Source organism: Silurus aristotelis (genome assembly GCF_946808225.1).
Source record: "Silurus aristotelis genome assembly, chromosome: 24".
NCBI classification, from domain to species: Eukaryota; Metazoa; Chordata; class Actinopteri; order Siluriformes; family Siluridae; genus Silurus; species Silurus aristotelis.
This window is the reverse complement of record NC_139597.1, coordinates 15,343,328-15,369,244: the sequence shown is the minus strand read 5'-3', so window position 1 is coordinate 15,369,244 and position 25,917 is coordinate 15,343,328. Positions and strand designations below refer to the sequence as shown.

Sequence of the window (25,917 nt, the reverse complement as noted above, 5' to 3'; positions counted from 1 at the left end):
ATTTCATATGTGTATTTTATAGAGATTGTTGAGAGCCCTCTATGAAAAAAAAAACATAGAATGTTCTCGAAAATAACTTTAAAGGCAATTGAATTTTTTTATTCAACAGAATATTTTAATTAATAAAAATTAACTGAAAAAAAAATTTATGACGACAATATAATATTTTGTTGCATAACCTTGTTTGCAATCACTGCAAAGAAAAGATTTCTGTAGCTCTCAGTGCCATAACAGGAAAATTAGAACAATTTTAAAGGTCTGCTTTTAAGACAGCCTTTTGCACAATAATCTGTTAAAAAGTTTTAATGCCCCCTTATGCCAAAGGTGTGTGTGTGTGTGTCTGTGTGTGTTCCTTTAAGTTGTTTGGGGGATTCATAGACATGTTGCTTCACACACTGGCTCATCAGGTAGATAACAAAATGCAAGAAATGCCCAGAGAAAATCAGGATTTTGAAAAAGGAAAGGAAAAACTTAAAAAAGAAGAGAGAGAAAGATGGGGAAAGCAGCTTGTCACCCAGTATATATTAAAAAAGGTGATTTATATTCCCTGTTTTTTGTTATAATTCCAAAGCCTGCTAGTATGAAGCTGTTTTAATAAACATAAAATAGAAATTATATCAGTTACTCAGTATGCTTGTAAAAGAGACAAAGCAATGGTGTTAATAGCTTAAATGCATAAATGTAATAAACTGTTAAGATTTAGTACTTTACTCTCTCTAACTAAATACACAATAATTATGTTTATTGATAATGATTGGTTAACCAGCCATTAGGGTTGCACAAGCCAGTGTACTCTTAGTGCCGGTCCCAAGCCTGGATAAATGGGGAGGGTTGCGTTAGGAAGGGCATCGAGCATCAAACATGTGCCAAATCAAACATGTGGATCACGAATCAGAATTTCATACCAGATCGGTCGAGGCCCGGGTTACCAACGACCCCACAGGTATCGTTAGCCAACAGCGTACCGGTGGAAATTGGGCTACTGTTGGCCGAAGGAGGAGAAGGAGCGAGAGAATATGATTCTAAAATTCTGAGTGATGAACGTGAAGTTGGAAGTTGAAGGGATGATGATAAATGTCATCAGTGCTTATGCTCCACAAGTGGGTTGTAAGATGTAAGAGAAAGAAAAATTCTGGAGTGAGTTAGATGGAGTGGTAGAAGGTGTACCTAGGAATAAAAGATTGGTGATTGGGGCAGACTTCAATGGGCATGTAGGTGAAGGGAACAGAGGTGATGAGGAGGTGATGGGTAGGTATGGTTTTAAGGAGAGGACTGTGGAAGGGCAGATGGTGGTAGATTTTGTTAAAAGGATGGAAATGGCAGTGGCAAACACTTATTTAAAAAAAAAGGAGGAGCATAGGGTGACGTATAAGAGTGGAGAAAGGTGCACACAGGTGGACTATGTTCTATGTAGAAGATGCAACCTGAAGGAGATTGGAGACTGTAAGGTGTTGGCAGGGGACAGTGTAGCTAGACAGAATCGGATGGTGGTCTGTAGGATGGCTTTGGAGGTGAAGATGAAGAGGAGGAGAGTGAGGACTGAAAGAAGAATAAGATTGTGGAAACTGAAGGAGTACAAGGAAATGGGGCAGCAGGTAAAGAGGGATGTGGCGAAAGCCAAGGAAAAGGCATATGAGGAGCTTAGTGAGAAGTTGGACACTATGGAAGGAAAAAAGGATGAAGATGGAGAAAGTATTTTGAGAGAGAGAGAAGGTTGGATGATGTGGAGGTGGTGAAGTGGGCAGTGGATAGGATTAGTAAGGAGGAATGAGAGCAACGATTAAGAGGATGAAGAGTGAAAAGTCGGTTGGACCAGATGACATACAGATGGTAGAGGCGTGGAGATGTTTAGAAGAGATAGTAGTGGTAGTAGTTGGAGTTTTTGACCAGATTGTTTAACTTAATTCTGGAAGGTGAGAGGATGCCTGAGGAATGGAGAGAAAGTGTGCTGGTACCAATGCATTTTTTTTCCAATCAAGTCTGTTAGTTTGCTGTGTTTTGTTCCATTCACTTTTTTATAGCATTTGCCTACTACAACAGTAAACTTATCTGTTTTTAAACGTGATTTATTGCAGCTTTACTACGTTTAAATGCTTGCTTTTATTGTTTGTATATGTATTTTATGCATATATCATTTTATTATTATACAAAATTAAATGAATTATATATTCTAGATGCTTATATCTTCAATACTGAACAAAATGCCTATGTATATTTTTAAACAAAAATTATAAAAACAATATTTTATGTATTATATTTTATATAGATTTTTTTTAAGCATGATTGTCAACTTGCTATCTGCAAAATACATTACAAATGTTGATTTACACAAATTGCTTCACCTTTCATACTCAAATGCTGTTTTTTTGTTGTTGATTTTTCACAGAAAGAAACAACCCAGCATGAGTGAATTCAAAGAAGATATTGTGCATGCACTCCTCAACAAGCAGTTATAAGCTGTAAATGTCTAAATTTAAAATAGTTAAACTCAATATGTGGCTTTTTTAAGTACACTTTTTAACATAGATATCCTGAATTAGGGTTTTATATAGTTATATTAAGCAAAACATCTCATTTAATTTTTTTTTTTTTTATCCGATTAATCGGAAAAAGAAAACAAATAAACAAACAAACATAAAACTGTCAAGTTTGACTAGTTTGCCTCATTCGCACTAAGCAAACTGTTTCAGCTCTCTCAGGATTAAAGGATGCCTGGTCCAGATGTTCTATATAGTTTAGATCATAGAAGGCCACTTTAGAATATTATAGTCTTTTGTTTTTAGTTATTTTTAGGTGGTTTAAATTTTTTTTTTTGGTTCTTAATTCTTATTTACTTATAAGCTGTGATTGAGATTTGCAGTATCGTTTGGTAGTCTTGTGATTTCATTTAAAAAATTTTTATAAGATTTAAAAGTTGCCCATGCCAGATGCAGCAAAGCAGTTCTAAACATAATCAAGCCTTCTATCGTTTCAGTTTATGTGTTCCTTAAAAGCTTTCTTTTTTTGTCTGTGAACATACAGTTGATGTGCAGTTGAAGTTTAGTCTCATCTGTCCAAGGGACACTTTCCCAGAAACATTGTGGCTTGTCTGTATGCTTTATTTTATTTATATATATATATATATATATATATATATATATATATATATATATATATATATATATATATATATATATATATATATATATATACAGTGAGGAAAATAAGTATTTGCACACCCTGATATTTTGCAAGTTCTCCCACTTAGAAATCATGAAAGAAATCGCAATGTATGATTTTTTAACTATTTATTTGTATGATACAGCTGCAAATAAGTATTTGAACACCTGAGAAAGTCAATGGTAATATTTGGTACAGTAGCCTTTGTTTGCAATTACAGAGGTCAAACGTTTCCTGTAGTTTTTCAACAGGTTTGCACACACTGCAGGAGGGATTTTGGCCCACTCCTCCACACAGATCTTCTCTAGATCAGTCAGGTTTCTGGCCTGTCGCTGAGAAACACGGAGTTTGAGCTCCCTCCAAAGATTCTCTATTGGGTTTAGGTCTGGAGACTGGCTAGGCCATGCCAGAACCTTGATATGCTTCTTACAGAGCCACTCCTTGGTTATCCTGGCTGTGTGCTTCGGGTCATTGTCATGTTGGAAGACCCAGCCTCGACCCATCTTCAATGCTCTAACTGAGGGAAGGAGGTTGTTCCCCAAAATCTCGCAATACATGGCCCAGGTCATCCTCTCCTTAATACAGTGCAGTCGCCCTGTCCAATGTGCAGAAAAACACCCCCAAAGCATGATGCTACCACCCCCATGCTTCACAGTAGGGATGGTGTTCTTGGGATGGTACTCATCATTCTTCTTCCTCCAAACACGTTTAGTGGAATTATGACCCTCTATTTTGGTCTCATCTGACCACATGACTTTCTCCCATGACTCCTCTGGATCATCCAAATGGTCATTGGCAAACTTAAGACGGGCCTGGACATGTGCTGGTTTAAGCAGGGGAACCTTCCGTGCCATGCATGATTTCAAACCATGACGTCTTAGTGTATTACCAACAGTAACCTTGGAAACGGTGGTCCCAGCTCTTTTCAGGTCATTGACCAGCTCCTCCCGTGTAGTCCTGGGCTGATTTTTCACCTTCCTTAGGATCATTGAGACCCCACGAGGTGAGATCTTGCATGGAGTCCCAGTCCGAGGGAGATTGACAGTCATGTTTAGCTTCTTCCATTTTCTAATGATTGCTCCAACAGTGGACCTTTTTTCACCAAGCTGCTTGGCAATTTCCCCGTAGCCCTTTCCAGCCTTGTGGAGGTGTACAATTTTGTCTCTAGTGTCTTTGGACAGCTCTTTGGTCTTGGCCATGTTAGTAGTTGGATTCTTACTGATTGTATGGGGTGGACAGGTGTCTTTATGCAGCTAACGACCTCAAACAGGTGCATCTAATTTAGGATAATAAATGTAGTGGAGGTGGACATTTTAAAGGCAGACTAACAGGTCTTTGAGGGTCAGAATTCTAGCTGATAGACAGGTGTTCAAATACTTATTTGCAGCTGTATCATACAAATAAATAGTTTAAAAATCATATATTGTGATTTCTTGTTTTTTTTTTTTTTAGATTATGTCTCTCACAGTGGACATGCACCTACGATGACAATTTCAGACCCCTCCATGATTTCTAAGTGGGAGAACTTGCAAAATAGCAGGGTGTTCAAATACTTATTTTCCTCAATTTATATATATATATATATATATATATATATATATATATATATATATATATATATATATATATATATATATATATGTTTTTGTTAATGTGGTTTTACAAATACAATTGCAATACAAAAAAAATTTAAGAGACAAAAGTTCACCTTTTTGGTTACCAAGGTTTAAGTAAACTTTAGGCTTAGCATTGATTAGCTACATTAATAATCACATGACAAAGGTCTTCAGGTGGATAATATAACAAAAGAGTATATGCATGCGTGTATGCCGTTTTACCTGTTCTTGTTGCTTGATATCCACTCGGACACAAGGGACACAGCCTGTCGGTGGCAGTGTTTATTTCCAAAACTGCAGGCCAACATAATCACCGCTCTTTGTAGCTCTCTGGTAGGGAAAATCAAAGAGACCATGGAAGGGAACACACGAAAAGAGAAGAAGAAATAATAAAAGGAAAGGTAGAATTAGAGAAGTAACAAGCCGTGGAGATGGGCAGAGAGAAAGAGAATGTGGAAAGGGATAAGAGAGGGAATGAAGTGAAAGAAGTGACCAAGGATTAGAGTGAATAAGAGATGAGCGAGTATAGAGGTATAATATAAATATTATACCTATAATATATAATATAAATATATATATAAATTATGAGTTTAAGATAGTTTAGATAAAAAGGAGATAAGAGGCAAAGTAAAAATTCTAAATGTAAATAATTTGTTGTCATTTGGACACTAAAACTGTAATAATTCTCAATGATTTTACTCTCAGCGTAGGACAACAGATAAGAGAGATTGAGTTACTTTTGAGGTCGAAATTTTACAAACACCAAGACATTCAAACTCAGATTTTTTGCAATTCCACACATTTCATGTTTCCTACAATTATTTCAGAATAATTACGATTCAGATTTATTTCAGCTTTTTTTTTTAACATTTCAACCATTGCCTTTTTGGTGAAACCATCCACAAGTTTCTCACTTTTTTTTTCACACTTTGAGGGAATTGTCCTCCTGGCAAAACTTGTGCAACTCAGATACTTCTACGTTTGTCTTTAAGCCATTTTATTACAACTTGAAAGACGTTGCACTATTTTAACTTTCTGGCTGATGGCTTTAGTATTTCTCGATAATCCACCTTCTTAATGATGCCATCCACTTTTTTTTTAATTGCAGCAGTCCCTCTTTCAGCAAAACACCCACACTCATATATATGATGCTGCCACCCACTTACTCTACAGCTGGAAAAAATTGTTTATTGTTTACCATTTTTGCTTTACATTTAGTGCTGATTACTATGACCAAACAGTAACATTTCTGTCTCATCTGACTAGAGAATACTTCTCTGGTTGGGCTTAGGAACCATTGCAATGTTAGACACTCTTAATGATGCCAGTTCCTTCACCAGTTCCTTCACCAGTTCCTTCACTGGGGTTTAATTTGTCCTGGAGTTTTATTGAACAATTTGTTATTTAAATAAACTTTCAAACCAATGACTGTTTAACTTTGGGACTTAATTTGTGTGTTTTTATGTCCTGAATGATGCAGTGTCTTTGTGGTCCTGAGATTTTTATATTTGCATCCAATGTAAGTAAAGATACTTGTTGCACCTTTTGTTGTTTAAAAGTCCCTTCTTTAAAAGGAACCAGACTTGTGGCAGATCACAATTATTTTCAGATTTTTTAGATGACTTGTTTGGAGTTTCCCATGGTATCAAGAGCAAAAAACAGTTCCCTTTCAGGAACTCGAGCTGCATCACCAAAGCTTTGAGAATGCTTCCACGTGTCCATGCTCTGAATCACGTGTGTAATCTGTCCAACGGAAAGGCGCAATGTCATTACCTGGAGGCTATAAAATGCACATGCAGTGGAGACGGCTCTAGCTTCTGTTTGTTTAGGAGCCGAGCATGCTCAGTTGGCTCTCAAGGGAGTCCTTGTCCCCTCCCACAGAGCGCTCTTCGAAAAGGGGTTGCGGGGTTCGGAGTTTGATCTAAGTTTGAGTTTGAGCAAAGCTTACACAGCGACGGGTCAAGCTGCTGGCTACATGCACACTATGACGGTGCTGCAGGTGTATCAGGCTGGCTCTCAGGGTTACTAAAGAGACCGCTAGGGCCATTGGCCGGTCTATGTCAGCCCTTGTGGCCACAGAGAGGCATTTCTGGCTCACCTTGTCAGAGCTTCCTGACAGGGACAAAACATTCCTACAGGACCCCCCCCGTAGTACCCACCTGGCCTGTGACAGGTTTCAGGAGGTAAAAAAAGCAGTCGGCAGTGTTCCAGGGCCACCTCCCTCCCCACTCCCATGGGATACTCAGTGGGTGCACCCACCAGTATATGGTGCCCGTCCCTCCTCGGCGCCCCAATGAGGTCGGCTTGTTAACCCTGCACAAATGGTGTTTCAGGCCATAGCAATCTCCAGTGAGTGTCTTCCTCAGCTTCTGCTTGGGCTCGCCGCCTCTCAGGAGGTCCCTAGAGCAGTGGCAGGGCCATGCCGCTCTAGGCATACTAGAGATCAGTTTTGAGAGACTGGTTCCCTTAAGAGACTATCTGCTGGGTAGTCACCTCCAACCTGGTACTGCTTGGCCTTCTGCACATGAGACCCCTCGAGTGGTTGTTCAGGGACAGAGGGTTTTCCCAGAAGGGTAACCCACTCTGCACAATCAAAGTCTTAGACAAGTGAAGAAAACTCTGGGTTCCTGTCTCTGGGTCCCATTTTGGAAGCTCCTTTGTCGCCGCATAACACTAACGACAGACGCTTCCCTCATAGTATGGGGGGTCATGAGTGGCCGCTCCGCCCAAGATCTTTGGAGCTGGCCGTGCTTCTGGCTCTGAAGCACTTTCTCTCAAACCTGAGAGGCCACCATGTGTTGGTCTGTACGGACAACACATACATGGTCTCCTACATCAACCATTAGGGGGAGTCTGCAATCTCACCCCTATACAGCCGGGTCATGACATCACACCGCTAGTGATGTTGTGCCTTTTCGTTGGACGCAGCATCTTGTTTCCTCAGGAAACCAGAGATTTATTCAGATTTCAGATTTATTAAATTCATATCAAAGTAAATATGTCTAACATGTATGAAAGTCTTAAGAGGCCATGTATTTTAATGTAGTATAATATTTTTTTCTTTCTTGTTTTCTCGTGATCACGACATACCAGAAGTTTTTTTCTCGTGATCTTGACATCACAAACATTGTTTCCTCATTAGTACTTCATTTTCTGTATATTCGACATACATAAACATAACATTTGTGGAGATAAAAAAAGCACAGAACATTTATGTCTATGCTTATGCAAAATTGTTGGCTCCTTAACTGTATATCTTCAATTGTGTCTCTCAGAAAGCTCTTGCACTTACTCTGTCTGGTAGGTGGCCTGCAAGAAGGAGCCATCTGCATTCACACTTGGCCATCCCAACTTATGATACTTTGGCTCAACCTGCCTCAACACATAGCTCTGAACACACAGGACATAAAGAAGAAGAGTGAGAGAGAAGGAGATAAGCAATGGAAGATAATTCAAAACAACAGAAATACACAGTGAGGTACAGAGACAGTAGATGTAAAAATTTCCCATTGAGAAATGGCAGCGGCATACGGTTACTTTCTTTAGAGTTTACATTCTTTGACTGGGTGTATTTGTGTGTGCTTTTGTGTAGGTGAATCCCCAGCAGGTAATACGTTTAATTTATCGTGGCTTGTCATGCATCCTTAGTGAGATGAGAATCCAAATGCATTAATATCCTGCTATGCAGCAAGTGAATTAAAATGAATAGGTTCATAGACAAAGATGGCAAGTAATTCATCAGAGAGAAAATAAAAAACAGAATTCACGGGAGCAGATGACAGGAAATAAGGTCTGAGCATTTCTGGTTTAATAATTCCATCTACCAGCTACGTGTCTGTGTATTTATTAATTTTTTATTTTTTGTGAGGCAGCTCATATGCTTAGTGGTGATAGCTCAAAGAGGCTCGTGGAGCTTTGCGAAAGCCAAATATGTTAATCTCATAACAAAGAGACCAATTTTCAGCTCCACTAAGGATGTTGATGCTAGGTTTTTCAAAAGGGCTAATAGAAGTTCACATACACTGAAGATGCTATAGTCCTTGGTGCGGTCAAGCAGCTTGTCGAGTTGGTACAACGATCGGCTGGCAGCATGCCAGGGTAAAAACTCATCCTCCTCAGACAGGTAGCAGATGATCTGTAATGGAATGCTCTGTGGGAGATAGCCAGCTCTGTGAAGACACACAGAATTAAAGAGACTGATGAGACAGACGGATATTTAAAATCTAGAGACCAGCAGAGAGACACAGTAAGAAAAAACTTTCTTTCGGCTTCTCCCATTAGGGGTCGCCACAGTGGATCAGCCGCATGTTTGATTTAACAGATGTTTTTACGCTGGATGCCCTTCCTAACGCAACCCTCCCCATTTATCCGGGGTTGGGACCGGCACTAAGGGTGGCTGGGGTTGTTTCCCTGACTGGGGATCAAACCCAGGCCACAGCGGTGAGCGCGCCACATCCTAACCACTAGACCACCAGGAGACTAGAGAGACACAGTAAGAGATGTACAAAAAAGAAACAAAATGGGTGATGGAAATAAATCGATTGGTTCAGACATATTACAAATTCCCAACCTCTTGGAGCCCCAGGAAAATGACATAGCCCTAAAGTGACATTTTGACTGAAAATAAATCACATTCAATACAGGTAGGCTTATACCTGTTTCAGGGTTTGTACTAAGAGTCCGTGTTTTGTGAGTACATAGATCATAACAGTATTTGAAGGAGCCTCACTGCCATGTATAAAGCTTTACAGGAAAAATACTTCTGAAAGCACATTCTCCTCTAACGCTCCAGTCCTGTTCATGATGTATAAAACCATAGACTCTCAGAAGCTCGGAGGATAAAAGGCACTGGAACTAGAAGAAAAGTTCAAACCCCATCCACTGTCATCAAAAGCAGCATATCAAACACAAGGTACCATTACAGATGCTTTTTGAGGCAAATATGACTCTGTGTTTTATCACAAAGATTAGTCACTACACCTTTTCCATCCATTTCAGCCCCATCTCTCCACAAGCCTGGGGCTTTTCAGGGGTTCCTAACACCATGTGAGGAGAATTCATAACTCCATGCACCAAATAACAGGGAGAAAAGCTTCAGACAACCTCAATGGAACAAACTAAATTTTAGCAATTTGGCCACCAAAGCACAAAACAGTGGTGTTCATCAACTATGGAGAAAATACTCTTAATAATTTTTTTATTTTAAAACCTATGAGCAGTCTAATATAGAGTTGTTTTTTTCATATAGGGTATGCTTCCACCTCCATTTGCTTGGCCTGAAATTATTTCTTTTTTTTGTTTCTTTGCATATTTAGTTTCTGTCTATAAAGTGCAATCGGAAATCTGTAACTACAAATTTACAGTAGTTTAATGATAAGAGTTTTTAATACCGTAAACACTTGCGGCTAGATGTGAGAAGGCAGAACAGCTTAAAATGCTAAACATTCCACAAGGCAAATAAATCCTGCTGCCCTTGTGGATTCATTACCCAGACGGCCTAATTATGCAATAGATTTTAAAGGCAGCTGATAAAACACAATTACATCAGCGCTTTACATTACATCACTCATGTGTCATTAAAAGGCAAGCACACACTCATCTGCATAATGGGCATAATGCTTGGTCCTCTGATGTTTAATTTTACCCCTCATGTTCACTTAGAAGCAGCAGGAGTGCACATTGCCGAGGCAGCTTTTCCAGCCATGTGCACCCCAGATGGCTGTGTACAGTATCAAGTTAAGATAAGGCCAGATTATATTTTTGTTCAGGCACAATGAGGCAATAAGTAACGCAATGACAGATGTCCTGCATGCCAAAACAGCTCTAACTGTAAAAAACTAATAGCTAATTGTATTCTCTGATTTATTTAATGGCAAAGATTGAAGATTTTGATTCTGATTCTGAAATCTGACTGTCTTTTATGATTTATGAAGCTGAATCGAATGGATTTATTTTTAAGTAAATAAAAAAGGAGCATTTATGCTGAAATTTTGGGTGAAAAAATTCCTATCCCAATGATTGTGCTATAATGTGTTTTAATTTCCACATACACAGAGTACTGTAAACCCATGCAAACATTGATATAGCTTGTAATGACACAGCACTTCTATATACAAATTAGGCTGTCAAGTTTCATTATCACATTTCAATTGAACGATTTTAATTGCATGCACAAATTGAAAGAAAATCTCATAAAACCCAGTCGATTCATTTGAATGACAATACATAAGTGACTGATCAGGTATGTCTTAAGCTGTAATAAGAAAATTACCCCATAGTTTTATTTTCTTACACGTTCTTTTTCTTACATTTTCATTTCTCTGTTTTAATTACAAATCATTTTCTTTATTACCTTAAAACCAACTGCTTAACATTTTGCAATGATCTTTGTGCCACCAAACAGCCCTGATTCATCTAGGCATCAATTCCACAAGACATCAAGGTGTGCTATGGTGTCTGGCACCAACACTCTGTAAACCATTAAGACTTGTAAGTTACCTGCAAAGTAGAACCTCAATGGATCAGACTAGTTTGTACGGCACAACTCATAGATACATGATTGGATTGAGATTTTTGAAATCTTGAACTGCTGAACTACTGCCATTGGGGAAATATAAGCTATGGTAGTTTACCTTAAAATCATTTTCTATTTAGAGATTGTAGGTTATAAAATCAGATTTATATGTTAGTACCTATAGGTTTGGTCCCTGTAATTCTATACAAATTAGTGATCTATTGGCGACAATTGCAAGGAAAAACACTCCGAAATAGAATGAGGAAAAAACCTTAAGAGGAACCAGACTGAAAAGAAAACCCGCACTCAAAATAAATATTTTTTTTTTTACATCAAAAATATTCTACAGTTTTAACTATAGCATGTCAATTTTTCTACTGTACTGTAAAATTCTACTGTAAAAGTTTATCATGGTTCTGCTTTCTGACTTTTTCTGCCTGCCTGGTGTATTGTATTAATGATTAGAAATAAAAAATGAGATGTAAGCAGGTAAAAACACACGAGTCTCTCCACTTTTAAATGATGAACAGTAAAGCTGGGCTGCAGAGTGTGGAAAAGACATTACATCTGGAAGCATTCCTGTTTGTTTGGCAGGAAGTTGAAAAGTGCTTAGAACAAATAGGCCTCATTTATCAAACTTTACTGGTTATCTTCTAGTAACCTTTTATAGAATTGTTTGTGTAGGACAGGTTAATAACAAATTCCACCAGGTGTACAAAAGTATCAGAAACAATGAATTAATCATAGTCATCTGCAAGTTCTGACACCAAGCACCTTCTTTTTGAGTCACACCCACAACACGCACTTAAACGTCAAGTTCCAAAGGGCTGAAAACAATGATAAAGTGCAATAGAAAATAAATTTTACCAAAAGCAGAAATGGATGCTACGCTGACTCACATCTTCAAAAACATTATTTAAATGGTAAAATTAGTCAGATAAAAAGTAACTGGTTCATCAAAAACAGAAAGAAAGTTGATGTATGGGCAATAATTAAAGACACCACATAAATCACACAATTTTTTTTGTCTCTGTGACTGTCTGCCAGAAATCTGATAATAAGATAACCCTCATCTATCAACCAGTCGATTATTTTAATTTGTCATTATTTTGGACAGGACAACGTTTCACACAAACTGTTGTTGTTCAATGTACTATTTGGAGTTTTTTTATTTAAAGACCAACCAACTTCATATCAACGTTCTCCCACTCTCTCTTCAGAGCAAGAAGAGAAATGTTCTCAGGTACCCACACCTGCTTAGCCCCACATGAAGATGGTCAAGAGCCATGCATTTGAGAGAGGCTCTGTCGGGATTATAGACAGGGACTATGTTCCCAACAAACCACTCCTTACCTCAATCACGTTTTGTGCACCTGATTCATATTCACGGTAATTAGCATTTGTATATACTCTTATTATTTTGTCTTTTCAATTTTTTGTCCATTCATGTTTCAGATTTATGTTTATGTACCGTTTTTTTTGTTTTGTTTTACGGTTTTAGTTTTTTTTTTATGGTTGTTTCATTGTGTTTAGTTTCAGTTTTGCTTGTTACTACTTTGCTTTTTTTTATCTCATATAATATATGAAAAAGTCTCTGCTTCTTTTACACAACACTATTCAAAATGTGTCAGTAACAAGAAATTTAAGCAGTTATAAACTGGACAAGCAAACGAATTTCTAGAAAAGAATCATGCACATGATGTCAAAGCAAACAAAACCAACAGATATGCCAGCTTTCATCCTCTAAAAAAACATGCATCTCTAAATATTTGTTCACTCATAAGCATGACATTTACTAAATCTTCTGTTAGTTCAGGTATTCACTTAGTATACTGAACAAAATTATAAATGCAACACTTTTGTTTTTGCCCCCATTTTTCATGAGCTGAACTCAAAGATCTAAGACTTTTTCTATGTACACAAAAGGCCTATTTCTCTTAAATATTGTTTACGACGGCTTATGGTAAAGAAATAAACCTGAAACCTGAAGTCAGCTCCCTCAAAACCCGACATCTGTGGCATTGTGCTGTGTGATTAAACTGCACATTTTAGAGTGGCCTTTTATTGTGGCCAGCCTCAGGCACACCTGTGCAATAATCATGCTGTCTTATCAGCATTGTGATATGCCACACCTGTAAAGTAAATGGATTATCTCAGCAAAGGAGAAGTGCTCACTACACCGATTTAGACAAATTTGTAAACAAGATTTGAGAGAAATAGGCCTTTTGTGTACATAGAAAAAGTCTTTGAGTTCAGCTCATGAAAAACGGTGGCAAAAATAATAATTTTGTTCAGTATCCTTTATTCCATGCAGAGAACGATTTGTGTACTTTTTTCTTTTTCTTTAGTTGTCCTAATAAAATGCCTGATATCATCTGTCTTGATTTGTGAATTAGTGTTGGCCTTTTCCATCATTATTTCATAGTTAATGTTCATTTCAAATTTCCCATTATATTTTTGTGTGTGATAATGGTGATAATGTAAAAAATTCAGTTTTGGCCCAGTGACTTCCATCAATGAAAGTCGGCTCAAGCAGCACTAGCTGTTGTTAGTGTTTAAGTTAAGATAAGTGTTCATATAGCACTATAGCAGAGAATATTCACAACAGCTGAGCAGCAATTCGTATTCAATTATATGATAAGGTGGCCAGACTGCTTAATGGCCTACAAATATGACTCCTAAGAACACCCAGCTATCAAAACGCCTCTCGCATTCTGACACCATCATTCTGATTGCATACATGTGGACTCAACTACATTCAGTCCCACTCACATTTTCTGCCTGCAGCTTGAATTGAATCTCTGTCTGTTCCTATGCTCAAAGTGAGCTCTGTTAAAACATAGTTGGAGGAAATTAAGTATTCTGAATAGATTCCTGACCTCAACCCTAATGAACATCTTTGGGATGAAATGTCCTCTAGCTGCACTGCTGGCCTCTTTACACAACATCAGTGCCTGGCCTCACTAATAGGCTTGTAGCTGAAGATAACAACTGCCTGCAATCCAAAATCTAGCTGGGAGGTTGGATGTGGTTGCTTAGTGGTTAAGATTTGTGGCATTGGACTTTGGATTCTAAAGGTTGTGAGTTTAAATCCCAGCCACACCAAGCTGCCACACCAGCTGCCACTCTCTCTAAAGCAACGTCTCTCAACCCCATAGCTGCTCAGTTGTATGAATGAGGTAAATGTAAGTCACTTCTTATGCGGACCTGTAAGGCCCTACTGTATATGGTATGGCCCCTTATTATTTGACACAACTTTGAACTATCTACACTCAATGGTGTGATCTCCGCTCCTCTAATTCTTGTCTATTAGTTGTTTCCCCTACCCATTTATGTTCTATAGGTGATTGGGTTTTTTCCTCTTATGCACCAAAGCTGTAAAATTCTCTCATTCTCTCACTATTAGCCAGGCTAAATCTTTTAGGTTTTTAAATCTGCTTTTAAAAACTTTTTTCAGGATAGCTTTTATGTATCTTTTATTTTTGATGTATTCTGTAATTTTTATTTAATTATTTAATTATTATTTGTATTATTACTATTGTTTATTATTTAATTGTTTCTTTGTCTGGTTGTTTATTTTACCTTTTATTTCTTATTTTTATGTTTATTTCTTATTATTATTATTCTGTATAAAGGCATCTGCCATATGCCATAAATGTAAATGCATCTTAAAAGTTTCACAGGATTGGCGATTATTAATACAGTAAAACCCTGTTGTACGAGCAACTAATAGTACGAGCAAACGGAGATACGAGCGACCTTGCTTGCTAAATTGTACCCTATTTCACGAGCGTCTCACACTCGCAAATCAACCACTACCACATGGTAAGTGTTAAATGATGTTTACATTACGGTAATTTGCGGTGTATTTGTTTGTTAAAATAGGCTACAAATACATTTTAAGTGCAGAAATAATTGATTGAATGAGGTCTCAGAACGGATTAAATCACTTTTACATTCATTCTTATGGGGAAATTTGTTCGAACGTACAAGCAAATGGACCTACGAGCAATTTTCAAGAACGAATTATGCTCGTCCAATGGGGTTTTACTGTACAACAAAGGGACCTAAATATACCAGCTTAAACATATCAAATAAATGAACACATATTAGTCAATGCTATTGGTCTACTATGCAGAATTATTTGTCTGGTCAGTTTGATATAAGAATAAAAACTGTACAAGGACTAATGTGATTTTACCTAAAATGGGTTTGACACTAGTAAAATGCTGCAGATGTTGCATCATTTACACAAGGTACAATTATATGATATCCTAGGGAAAATCAGTCTCACACTGAAGGAAGTGCTCTATATTTCATCACTCATTCCTTCCAACCTTCCTACTCAGCCAGGAGCCTTAGGAGAATGGGGCTACTCACGGAGCTCGACTGGACATTTTTACCAAGCTTCTGTTTGTGGAAGGAAAAGGAAATAGGAGAACGAGAGAGAGAGAGAGAGAGAGAGAGAGAGAGAGAGAGAGAGAGAGAGAGAGAGAGAGAGAGAGAGAAAGAAAAAGAGAAAGTGAAGAAGAGAAGGGTGACATGACCAGAGGAATGCATAACCGTCCTCCATTCCTCCCATTATCTTTTAGCACAGCTTTGCTTGGGGCCTTGTTTTGACACAAGTGCCAACACGTGCATTAGTTCCAGCAGATGGGAAAAGGCCAAAGACACTTCCATTATAACTTAACTAAACCAGCTTTACAGTCAATGAGGCCGATGATTTAAGTCTGAGTACCTATTCAAAGTGAAACCCACCTGGCCAGGTTGAAGACATCATCAATCAAGCCAGCACGATTGCCTACAGAGATGATCTACAGTCAGGGAAGAAAAAGAGACAAAGTTTAAATAGTGCATAATGGTGGAAGTACATAAACCATGTATTTCAGTTAATGTAGAGTTGAAGTAAAAGTATAAAAGTGTTTGCCATCAAATGTACTTAAGTATTCAATGTACTATCATTTATTATGGCTATAATGTTCCTATTAACATTTTTATCACAAGACTCTACTTTACTTAATCAACTTTCTTTATGTGAAAAGACTCTAATGTTACTCTAAGCACACTAATCTATTAATAGAATGATATTAATGAGTCAAACACTTATTGATTTCTATTAACATTATCAAGAGCACAAAACCTACTATTCAACTACTTAAAAAATCACGCAAATAAGGCCACTGGGTTTGTGGGAAGTTCGAGTCTGAAGTTTCTTCCATCATTTATTCCTCTTAAAATGTTCTGCTTGCTATTGAACTGATGCTTAACTGTATTTTTGTGCTAAGAAAATACCACCAACTGGAAGTCAAAACAAGTTCAAAACAAAGCGATGATTTAGCAAAATGTAGTTGAGTAAAAAGTAAGTTATTTGATTTTGAAATTTAATGAAGTTAAAGTAAAAGTTTAGTTAAATTGATAATGAAAGAACACTGAAGGAGAAGTCAAAATTCATAAAAAAAATTTAGAGGTTCAAATGAAATAAAGAGTTAAAGTTGAGAAGGAAAGTAATAGCAGAAATATTGTAGACAAAATAAGTCAATAAATTAGAGAAAAATAAGTAACTACATACTGTGGGGTTGGTCATTAACTGATGGATAAGAAGTTTCCAGTTGTGAAGGTCATAGTTGACCCTGAAATAGCCTGTTTGATTGATGTTTCCCAGTAACCATGTCTTCTCGTCTATGTAGCCCACATGGTGCAGCTCTAAAAATATATACATGGCAAAACAGCAAGGTGATAATGCTTAAAAGCACATTAGAACATGCATACATTTTTATGTCTTTTTCAAAAACAGATGCATTTTGTGATAAATTGAGTGATTAATGTAAATGAATATATTCACTCAGGCCTTTTATTGTTGAAAATTGTGCCCTGACTGTAGTAGTTTCTAATGAATCTGCTCAGTGTTGTTCATCCATTACAAGAATCTGAACCTCAGGGGAACCCCCTAAAAACATTATGGCAGATGAATTGAAATGTTCCATAGCACAAATGACTTTTTTCCTGAAACAAATGAGACTGTGCAATAGCAACAATGCACGGTATGCTTTGTTCTCATAAATACTTCATAGACTCTCAAACGAGCATGTCAGGCACATTTCTCATGCCAGCTACAGTAGCATTTTAAGAAATATTTCAGCACTTCTCCTCATTTTCTTTAGATTAAAGGAGATAAAATGGCTCTGACATTCTATGGTAAAAGTATCATGCATCCATTTACTCTGTTTTAAAAGAATTCGTTTTATTCGTACATCATAATATTAATATTAAACCTTTGTGTAGTCTTTATGAAGATAACAACTTCGGTGATTCACATCACTTGACTGTTTAAAAATTTCAAAGAGAAAAGCAAAACCTGTGGGTTAAACCTGTATGGCCGGCATTTAATTAACAGAGTGCATTATAAAAATATTTATTATTATTAGAAAAATATACTTTCTTTCTTGTGATCATAACTTGATTTTCTTATGATCTTGACAAAAGAAAAGTTTCCTCATGATCAGTACAACAAACAGTGCTTGCCCACGTGTGTGAATGAATGGTTATAATTTTAATTTATGATGCTGCAATAATGCCGCCTCTAGAACATGCTCTAATGCCAATTACACAGAAAAATAAAGCACTGATCACGAAGAACGTCTCTGGGTTACGTATGTAACATATGTAACGTATGTGAACCCAAGCTGCATCAACAACGCTTTGGGAAAGAGTGTACAATACCACCAGACTTACCAGTCCCTGCCTAGTGTGGATGAATACAGATAGACCGAAGCACAGACGGGCCAGGATTGGCACTAATTTTAGATTTGATGTTAAGTTTTACATTTAATGTTTACTAAGATCAGCACTAGCAGTAGCAGTTGGAACAGCTGTAAACCCTGACGAATATCAGCAGGGTGGACCAGCCCGCAGCATTGCAAACCTCCCAGAGAGAGACCCAAGAGAACAGGGCCTTAGAGGAAACCCTGAAACGCCGCAGAGTGTCTTTTTGCCTCCTGGAACCTGTCAAAGACCGTATTTAACACATCGCCAAACAAGCCAGCAGGCACTTCAGGGGTGTCCAGAGACAGGCTCTGTCCTTGTTGGAGAGCCTAGACAAAGTCAGCCATAGGTGTCTCTCGCCAGACCTAGCAGTCTCTTTAGTGACCTTAAGAGACAGGTCTGTGACCCTAAGAGACAGGTCTGTGGCCTGACGCAACTCTAGGATGTCATTGTTTTTTATGTCGTCTCCCTCGTCTGCTCTTAGAGCAGGTCAGCCTTATAGGCCTGTAAGACAGCCACGGTGTGCAGGCAGCCGCCAGCTTGACCCATTGCCATGTATCCTTTACCCACCAGAGCCGAGGCGGTCTAAAGGGGCTTGGTGGGCAGTACCGGGAGGATTGTGCCTTGAAGGATGAGGCAGCACCATGGTAGAGATAGCCAGCGTCTCTTCACCCTGGGGAATCGTCCTTTAACCGCACTCTTTCAGCCCTACTAACTGGAGGAAATGGAGGAAGACTTTGGGGCTAAAGAGGTGGGCCGAATACAGGTTATGAAAAAAATTGCGTCCGTCTCATCACCATCTTCGGAGGAAAAGGTCTCCACCTCTTCACTGGGGAAGAACCCCCTAAAGAGCTTCAAAGCCCTGGAGAAGGTGCTGGATCTGGCAGGTGAGGAAGGAAAAAGAGATACGCCTGTCTCCATTCCCTCTGCCAGGTCCATTTGCGAACCCCATGACCTCAACCCGATGCTCTGCCTCGGGGAAGCAGGGCCAAAACCATGAGAAACACTAGTGAGAGCGCTCCCCCTGAAATACAATCTCCGGGAGCAGAGTGTGCCCACAGTGCGAGCAGACGGCTCCCTTAATAGCCAACTGAGCGTGCACCACCCCAAACAAGCCTGAAAGATTGCTTGATCTTTTTTTTTCCGTTTTACCAGCTTACCAGTACTAACCTGCATGGATGAAAAACACAGACACAGACAAAACGCTTCCTGCTCAAACAGCTAGCGCCGTCTCCACGGCATGTGTTTTTATAGCTTCCTGATCATGACGTCACATGACGTTGCGCTTTTACATTGGATGGATTACACATGTGGTTCAGAGCTTGGTCACGCAGAGGCATTCCCAAAGCATTGTTGATGCAGCTTGAGTTTCCAAAAAGGAAACATGTTTGTCATGAGAAATTTTAGTGGTGATAACGAGAAAACAAGAAAGAAAAAATATATTATAATACCAAGCCAGGACTTCTGTACTAATGCATATATATATATATATATATATATATATATATATATATATATATATATATATATATATATATATATATATATATATATACACACACACAAGTATTGCAGTGCAGTGGTTATGATCTTGGATTACTGTCAATGCTCTCAATCCTCAATTACCATGAAAATTATATAAATGACAATTTAATTATAAAAATAGTTTGTCTGGGGCCTTAATACACCAGTTCCAGTTCATTATTTGATAGTCAGATAGAAAAACTTGGGAAAAGAAAGTTTAGTGGGAAATGGAACCAGATAAATTATGACACATGAAAAAGTACTGTTTCGACAGGAAACCTTAGCAAGGAGTTACTGTGTAAACTAAATTCAGTACCTTGCAGGGTAACTGGCACCAGATGATAAAGTTCTAATTATTGCTGAACCAACACATCTCTTGGATGGCATATAAATGATCCATATAACAGTGAAATGGCACTAAAGGAAACAAGAGCTAACACAGAATTATTCTCCATCTATTGAACACACAAATTCAAATTAAAATAGATCAATGGCCGCAAAAGACATGCTCTGTTAGCAATTTATTACAAGGGAAAAATAGCAAGTACTACACTTAAAACCAACACTTGCTATAATGACAGTACTGTCAAAGTATCAACTTGATACTCTATAGTGAGGCTCCAGAAAAAATAATAGAAACTCTATTATTTTCTCTCTGGTTATTTTTCGAATGAAATCAAGACAGAAAAATGGGTTATTCTTCTGTACAATATCTTATTGTGCTGTATCTGAGAACTTACCTGTCTGTTTAGAGACCCATATGACAGTCTCTGGAGATTTGTGACTGGTGTTTCCCACGACTAGGGTCAATGGGATCTGCCACTGGAAACTAAAAACAGACAGAGGGGTAGAAAGAAGTGTCAGTGTCATTCCTGATAAATAGATTCATCTTGAAGAAAGTTAAAATCAGAAGCCTAAAAAATCACTTAGATCAAAAGTAAAACATACATTAATTACATTCACAGTGCCTTAACTGTACATGTTCTTTCTCGTTGCCTGCACATGATGCAGTTATTCACATCGGTGCCTATCACATGTATAAAAACACTCTCTGACATTTGCTATGCACACGTATAAGCTGTCAAAATAACAAGCATTCAGCTGGTCATGGTCTCCTGCCTGCCAAGGCTAATTACCTCCTCGAACGAAAAGACCGACCACAGAGTAATTTATTCCATTACAATAGAGACAACAATATACAGCTTTTTACCTCTCTGAATCACCCAACATTATTAATATTATTAATAATTAATATTAATATTACTTTTAATACACTATTCGCATATAAATATATTGTACATAGCATCAGGCTTAAATCTTAATTTAAATGTAATCATTTTGTTCTTGTCTGACAAAAAAAAAATTATCCATACAAATATAAATTTCAGTAATATAGAAATTAAAATTTCACTTATAGGGTCATAAAGAGAGACTATTGATAATATATTACTGTATTTATCAGTGTTTATGAATGTGTAATGACAAGAAATGGTTGATAATAATCTATGCAAACCATAAATATAAACCATTCCATTTTTCTTTTTCTTTTTTAGGAGTGGTCAGTGTTAAGAATTTGAATTAAACCTGGAAGCTTCCCCAAGTGGTCCTCTAAAGATTCTGGAGAATTCATATGCACACCCTTCTTCTGAAGCTTTTTAGTTTTGTTTGGTTTAATCCTAAATCCAGATTTTTGCATTATATGCATGGATATTTATTTAAGATTAGTTAATACATCCAAATAATGTATTCATATTCACTTACACCTATAATGCATAATGCTGTAAGAAATAGGACATTGTTTGAAAATGTTCTTCACGAGCTGAACATGTGTAAACCTAGAAGGTGAAACCAATTTATATTTATAATTATTATATATTCATGAGATATTCATGTAGGTGTACATTGTTACAAAAGCAACAATAAGCAGTTGAACTAATACTTAGTAATGTTAATGTTTTCATTTACTGCCAGCAATAAACCTTAATCCTGATTTTCCAAAGGTCTCTGAAAGCAGCCAAGGTCATGCAGGATGATATAATTAAAGTTTAACTGCAGTGATACGTGAGAAATGATGGTTAAGTGACCTGCATTAGTATACTGTACAAAATCTCAATGATCTTAAGCATCCTTGGGATCATCTTATGTCGTAAATCTGTGCACGAAATCGAAATCATTCCAATTGTGCATCTTCTTGTGCATCTTCTTGGTCTTTAAAAAAGACTAGTTTGATATCATCTTTCTTAACTGCTCTGAGTTAAAAGTTTGCATTCCTATTCCACTCAGTAAATTGGTACATGCTTTTTTGACATACATATATACATTTTTTAAATAGTAAATTTTTAGTTTTAACCCAGGCAATAGTGTTGCACAAGCAGTTGCACTCTTAGTGCCGGTCCCAAGCCCAGATAAATAGGGAGGGTTGCATTAGGAAGGGCATCTAGTGTAAAACATGTGTTGGATCACAAAACAGAATTTTATACCGGATCGGTCGAGGTCTGGGTTACCAACAATCGCCACAGGTATTGTTAGCCAAAAGGGTACCAGTGGAAATTGAGATACTGTTGGCCAAAAAAGGAGAAGGAAAGGGGAATATGTCTACAGAAACAGCAGGGAAAGAAGTAATGTAGAAGAGTGGAGGTTAGGGTGGGCACTTTAAATGTTGGTACTATGACTGGTAAAGGAAGAGGTAGCTGATATGATGGGGCGGAGAATGGTAGACATTCTGTGTGTTCAGGAGACCAAGTGGAGATCAGAGGTGGGTATGGAGATGATCCACTGTGGTGACCCCTAATGGGAGACACCGAAAGAATAATAAGAAAAATAAGTACATTTTTTGTTTTAATTATTATTGTTGATGCTAGTGGCTGTATATTCAATTCGATTCAATTCATTTTCATTTGTATAGCACTTTCAACAGTAAACATTGTCTCAAAGAAATAAAAGGGTTATAAAGTTTTATAAAAGAATGTTATTGCCTATTTGTTTGTTATTTATAATGTTAAGTTTGGTATATGTCAGGGACCCCCCCCCACGCCTCCCTCGGCCGCTGTCAGAGATTCACCCTGCCACACCTCCCTCGGCCGCTGTTAGAGATTCACACTGCCACGCCCCCCTTTGGTAGCTGTCACGCTGCCTCGTTATCCCGTGCCTGCCATGATCACCGACAGCTGTGGCTCGTTATGGATTAGACTATATAAACTCATGTTCTCAAATCACAGGCTGTCGGTTCTTGAATGTCTTGCTGATCAATCCGCGACCGCCAGCCTTTCTGCTGGTTCTGGCTCCGGCTCCGGCTCCGGCTCCAGACTCTGTTTCCACGTCGGACTACTCTTTGCAGTTGGTGGTTTATTTTCGTTTTTCTTTCTGTTGAACATTACTCGCGTTGTGGATTACTTGTCCCGAGCGGATATTCTTTGTTTGTTTTTTGCCACGGCTTAAAGAGTGTTTTTGGGTTGTACTGTTTAATAAAGACAATGATAGAGTTATTCCGGCTTCCGCGTCATCAGCCTGACAAAAGAACCGACCGGAACCGAAAACGGAATCGCCCTCCCGTGATTTCGACCGCGATAGATCGGCAGCCGAACCCGGCTTCGGATTTCTTCCGGAAGTTCCATGCCGCACCTCACGGTTCAGATCCACTGACGCCGGATAATGCAAGTGCAGCTGCGCCACGCCCCTCAGCGAGCGCAAAGGGATTTCCTGGCTCATTTTTCCAGAGCGTAGCAAATTGGGCAGATCCCTGAGGAGCATCGGCGAATACGTGCCGGAAAATTTTTCCCAGTTCCCCTCCGAACGAGCCAAGATCGCCTTCTGCGTTTCCCTCTGTCTGGAGTCGCTCTCTCCAAAACCAGTGCATTATGGAGCGCCAAAGGGGGCAATTTGGCTTACTCGCCGAATTCAGCGAGCTTCTTCTGGGGATCTGTGGGATGGAGGTGGCGGATCTCCACGACAGTCCCCTCGAGGATGAAAATGCTCCGTTCGTAAGTCCTTCAGAGCACTCAGCTTCGTTCCATGGTTCTTCAGAGCACGTGACTCCGTTCCAAGTTTCTTCAGAGCACGTGACTCCGTCTCAAGGTCCTCCAAGGCAAGCAGCTCTGGTTCAGGTTTTTCCAAGGATTTCCCTGTCCCAAGGTTCTTCAGAGCACGTGACTCAGTCCCCGTTCAAATGCCGCGAAGAGGACGTCGTACCGCCGCCTGGCCGCGAAGAGGTCGTCGTACCGCCGCCTGGCCGCGAAGAGGACATCGTACCGCCGCCTGGCCGCAAAGAGGTCGTCGTACCGCCTCCTGGTCGCGAAGAGGTCGTTGTACCGCCGCCTGGCCAGCAGAAGGACGTCAAACCGCTGCCTCAGAGTTCCACCGAGGGTGCCGCCCAGCCTCAGAGACCCCATGTGAGCTCAACCCCGTTCCAGAGTCCCCATGTGAGCTCAGCCCCGTTCCAGCATCCCCATGTGAGCTCAGCCCCGTTCCAGAGTCCCCATGTGAGCTCAGCCCCGTTCCAGAGTCCCCATGTGAGCTCAGCCCCGTTCCAGAGTCCCCAAGAGAGCCCAGCCATATTCCAGAGTCCCCAAGAGAGCTCAGCCCCGTTCCCGAGTCCCCAGGAGCACTCAGTCCCGTTCAAATGCCGCAAAGAGGACGTCGTACCGCCGCCTGGCCGCGAAGAGGTCATCGTACCGCCGCCTGGCCGCGAAGAGGACATCGTACTGCCGCCTGGCCGCAAAGAGGTCGTCGTACCGCCTCCTGGTCGCGAAGAGGTCGTCGTACCGCCGCCTGGCCAGCAGAAGGACGTCGAACCGCTGCCCCCGAGCTCCACAGAAGGCAATGTCTCACCCCCAGCACTCACAGAAGGCGACGTTTCACCCCTGAGCTCCACAGAAGGCGACGTCTCGCCCCCAGCGCTCTCCTCAGGGCGAGGGCGAGCCCCCAAGTTCTCCTCAGGGCGAAGGCTCGCCCCCATGTGCTCCTCAGGGTGAAGGCTTGCCCCCAAGTCTCCCTGATGACGAAGGCTCGCCTCCAGGCTCCCCGCAGGGCGACGTCGGGCCTCCAGGTTCCCCGCAGGGCGACGTCGGGCCTCCAGGTCCCTCTGACGATCGCAAGGCTCTCCAGAGTCTCTCCGAGGGTGTCGTTACAGCCCAACGTCCTGCTGAAAGTGCCCCTGTGTTCCTGGTCTCCGCCGTGGACGTCGCTCGGCCTCCGGTCCCTGCCGTGGACGTCGCTCAGCCTCCGGTCTCTGCTGTGGACGTCACTCGGCCTCCGTCGTGGACGGCGTACAGTTCCGGTTCCCCGCCGTGGAGGTCGCACCACCGCTGATCTCCGGCAGGAACTTCACTCAGCCTCCGGTCTTTTCGAAGGCCGTTGTCCCATTCCTGATCCCGACCGAGGACGCCGCTTCGCCTTGGGCCCCTTCCATGTCTTCCCCTGTTCCGCGCCGATGCTCACCCGGCCTCTTTTGAACCTGGAGATGCCTTCCTCAGAGTGCCCCGGCCCGCCTGGCGTAGATGGGTTTTGGGGCGTCGGGTGCCGCCCCTGGAGGGGGGGGGGGTACTGTCAGGAATCCCCCCTGCCACGCCTCCCTCGGCCGCTGTCAGAGATTCACCCTGCCACGCCCCCCTCGGTAGCTGTCACGCTGCCTCGTTATCCCATGCCTGCCATGATCACCGACAGCTGTGGCTTGTTATGGATTAGACTATATAAACTCATGTTCTCGAGTCACAGGCTGTCGGTTCTTGAATGTCTTGCTGATCATTCCGCGACCGCTAGCCTTCCCGCTGGTTCTGGCTCCGGCTCCAGACTCTGTTTCCACGTCGGACTACTCTTTGCAGTTGGTGGTTTACTTTCGTTTTGCTTTCTGTTAAACATTACTCGCGTTGTGGATTACTCGTCCCAAGCGGATATTCTTTGTTAGTTTTTTGCCGCGGTTTAAGAGTGTTTTTGGGTTGTACTGTTTAATAAAGACAATGAGTTATTCCCGCTTCCGCGTCATCAGCCTGATAGTATATACCCCAATATAGTTTATACAGTATATACCACAAAGCATATCAAGGCAAAATAGGGAATACATTTTTAGCATGTAAGAAAAAAAAGGCGATTTTCAGTCATTTTTACTTTATCTATATTCTTTTATAGGAAGTCCTAATGACAAGTAATGTTTTGTAGATTATATAATGACCAATGGCAACACATTAATTTATTAACAGTACTGCACTAAGACAATAGAAGCTCTGTAGGATTCTGTTGCAGCTATCACACCTACTCAATATGACCTAAAGTTTGTGGATATTTAGCCATCATATCCATATAGGGTTCTTCCCTAAACTGCTGCCACAATTTGGAAAAACACAATTG

The 25,917-nt window shown here is 40.0% G+C and overlaps 1 protein-coding gene across 2 annotated transcripts in view; it reads right to left on the bottom strand.

Annotated features, from left to right (window-relative positions):
• LOC310719051 (thyrotropin-releasing hormone-degrading ectoenzyme-like) overlaps positions 1 to 25,917 on the bottom strand; it is a 212,951-nt gene that overhangs the window by 15,935 nt on the left and 171,099 nt on the right. For both annotated transcript variants that reach the window (XM_083528343.1, XM_083528344.1), the window contains exons 12-17: positions 20,316 to 20,404; positions 16,859 to 16,992; positions 16,048 to 16,103; positions 8,797 to 8,944; positions 8,068 to 8,165; positions 4,998 to 5,105 (exon numbers count right to left, since the gene is read on the bottom strand). In XM_083528343.1, the coding sequence (XP_083384469.1) occupies positions 4,998 to 5,105; positions 8,068 to 8,165; positions 8,797 to 8,944; positions 16,048 to 16,103; positions 16,859 to 16,992; positions 20,316 to 20,404 (633 nt within the window). The remainder of the gene's footprint in view (positions 1 to 4,997; positions 5,106 to 8,067; positions 8,166 to 8,796; positions 8,945 to 16,047; positions 16,104 to 16,858; positions 16,993 to 20,315; positions 20,405 to 25,917) is intronic.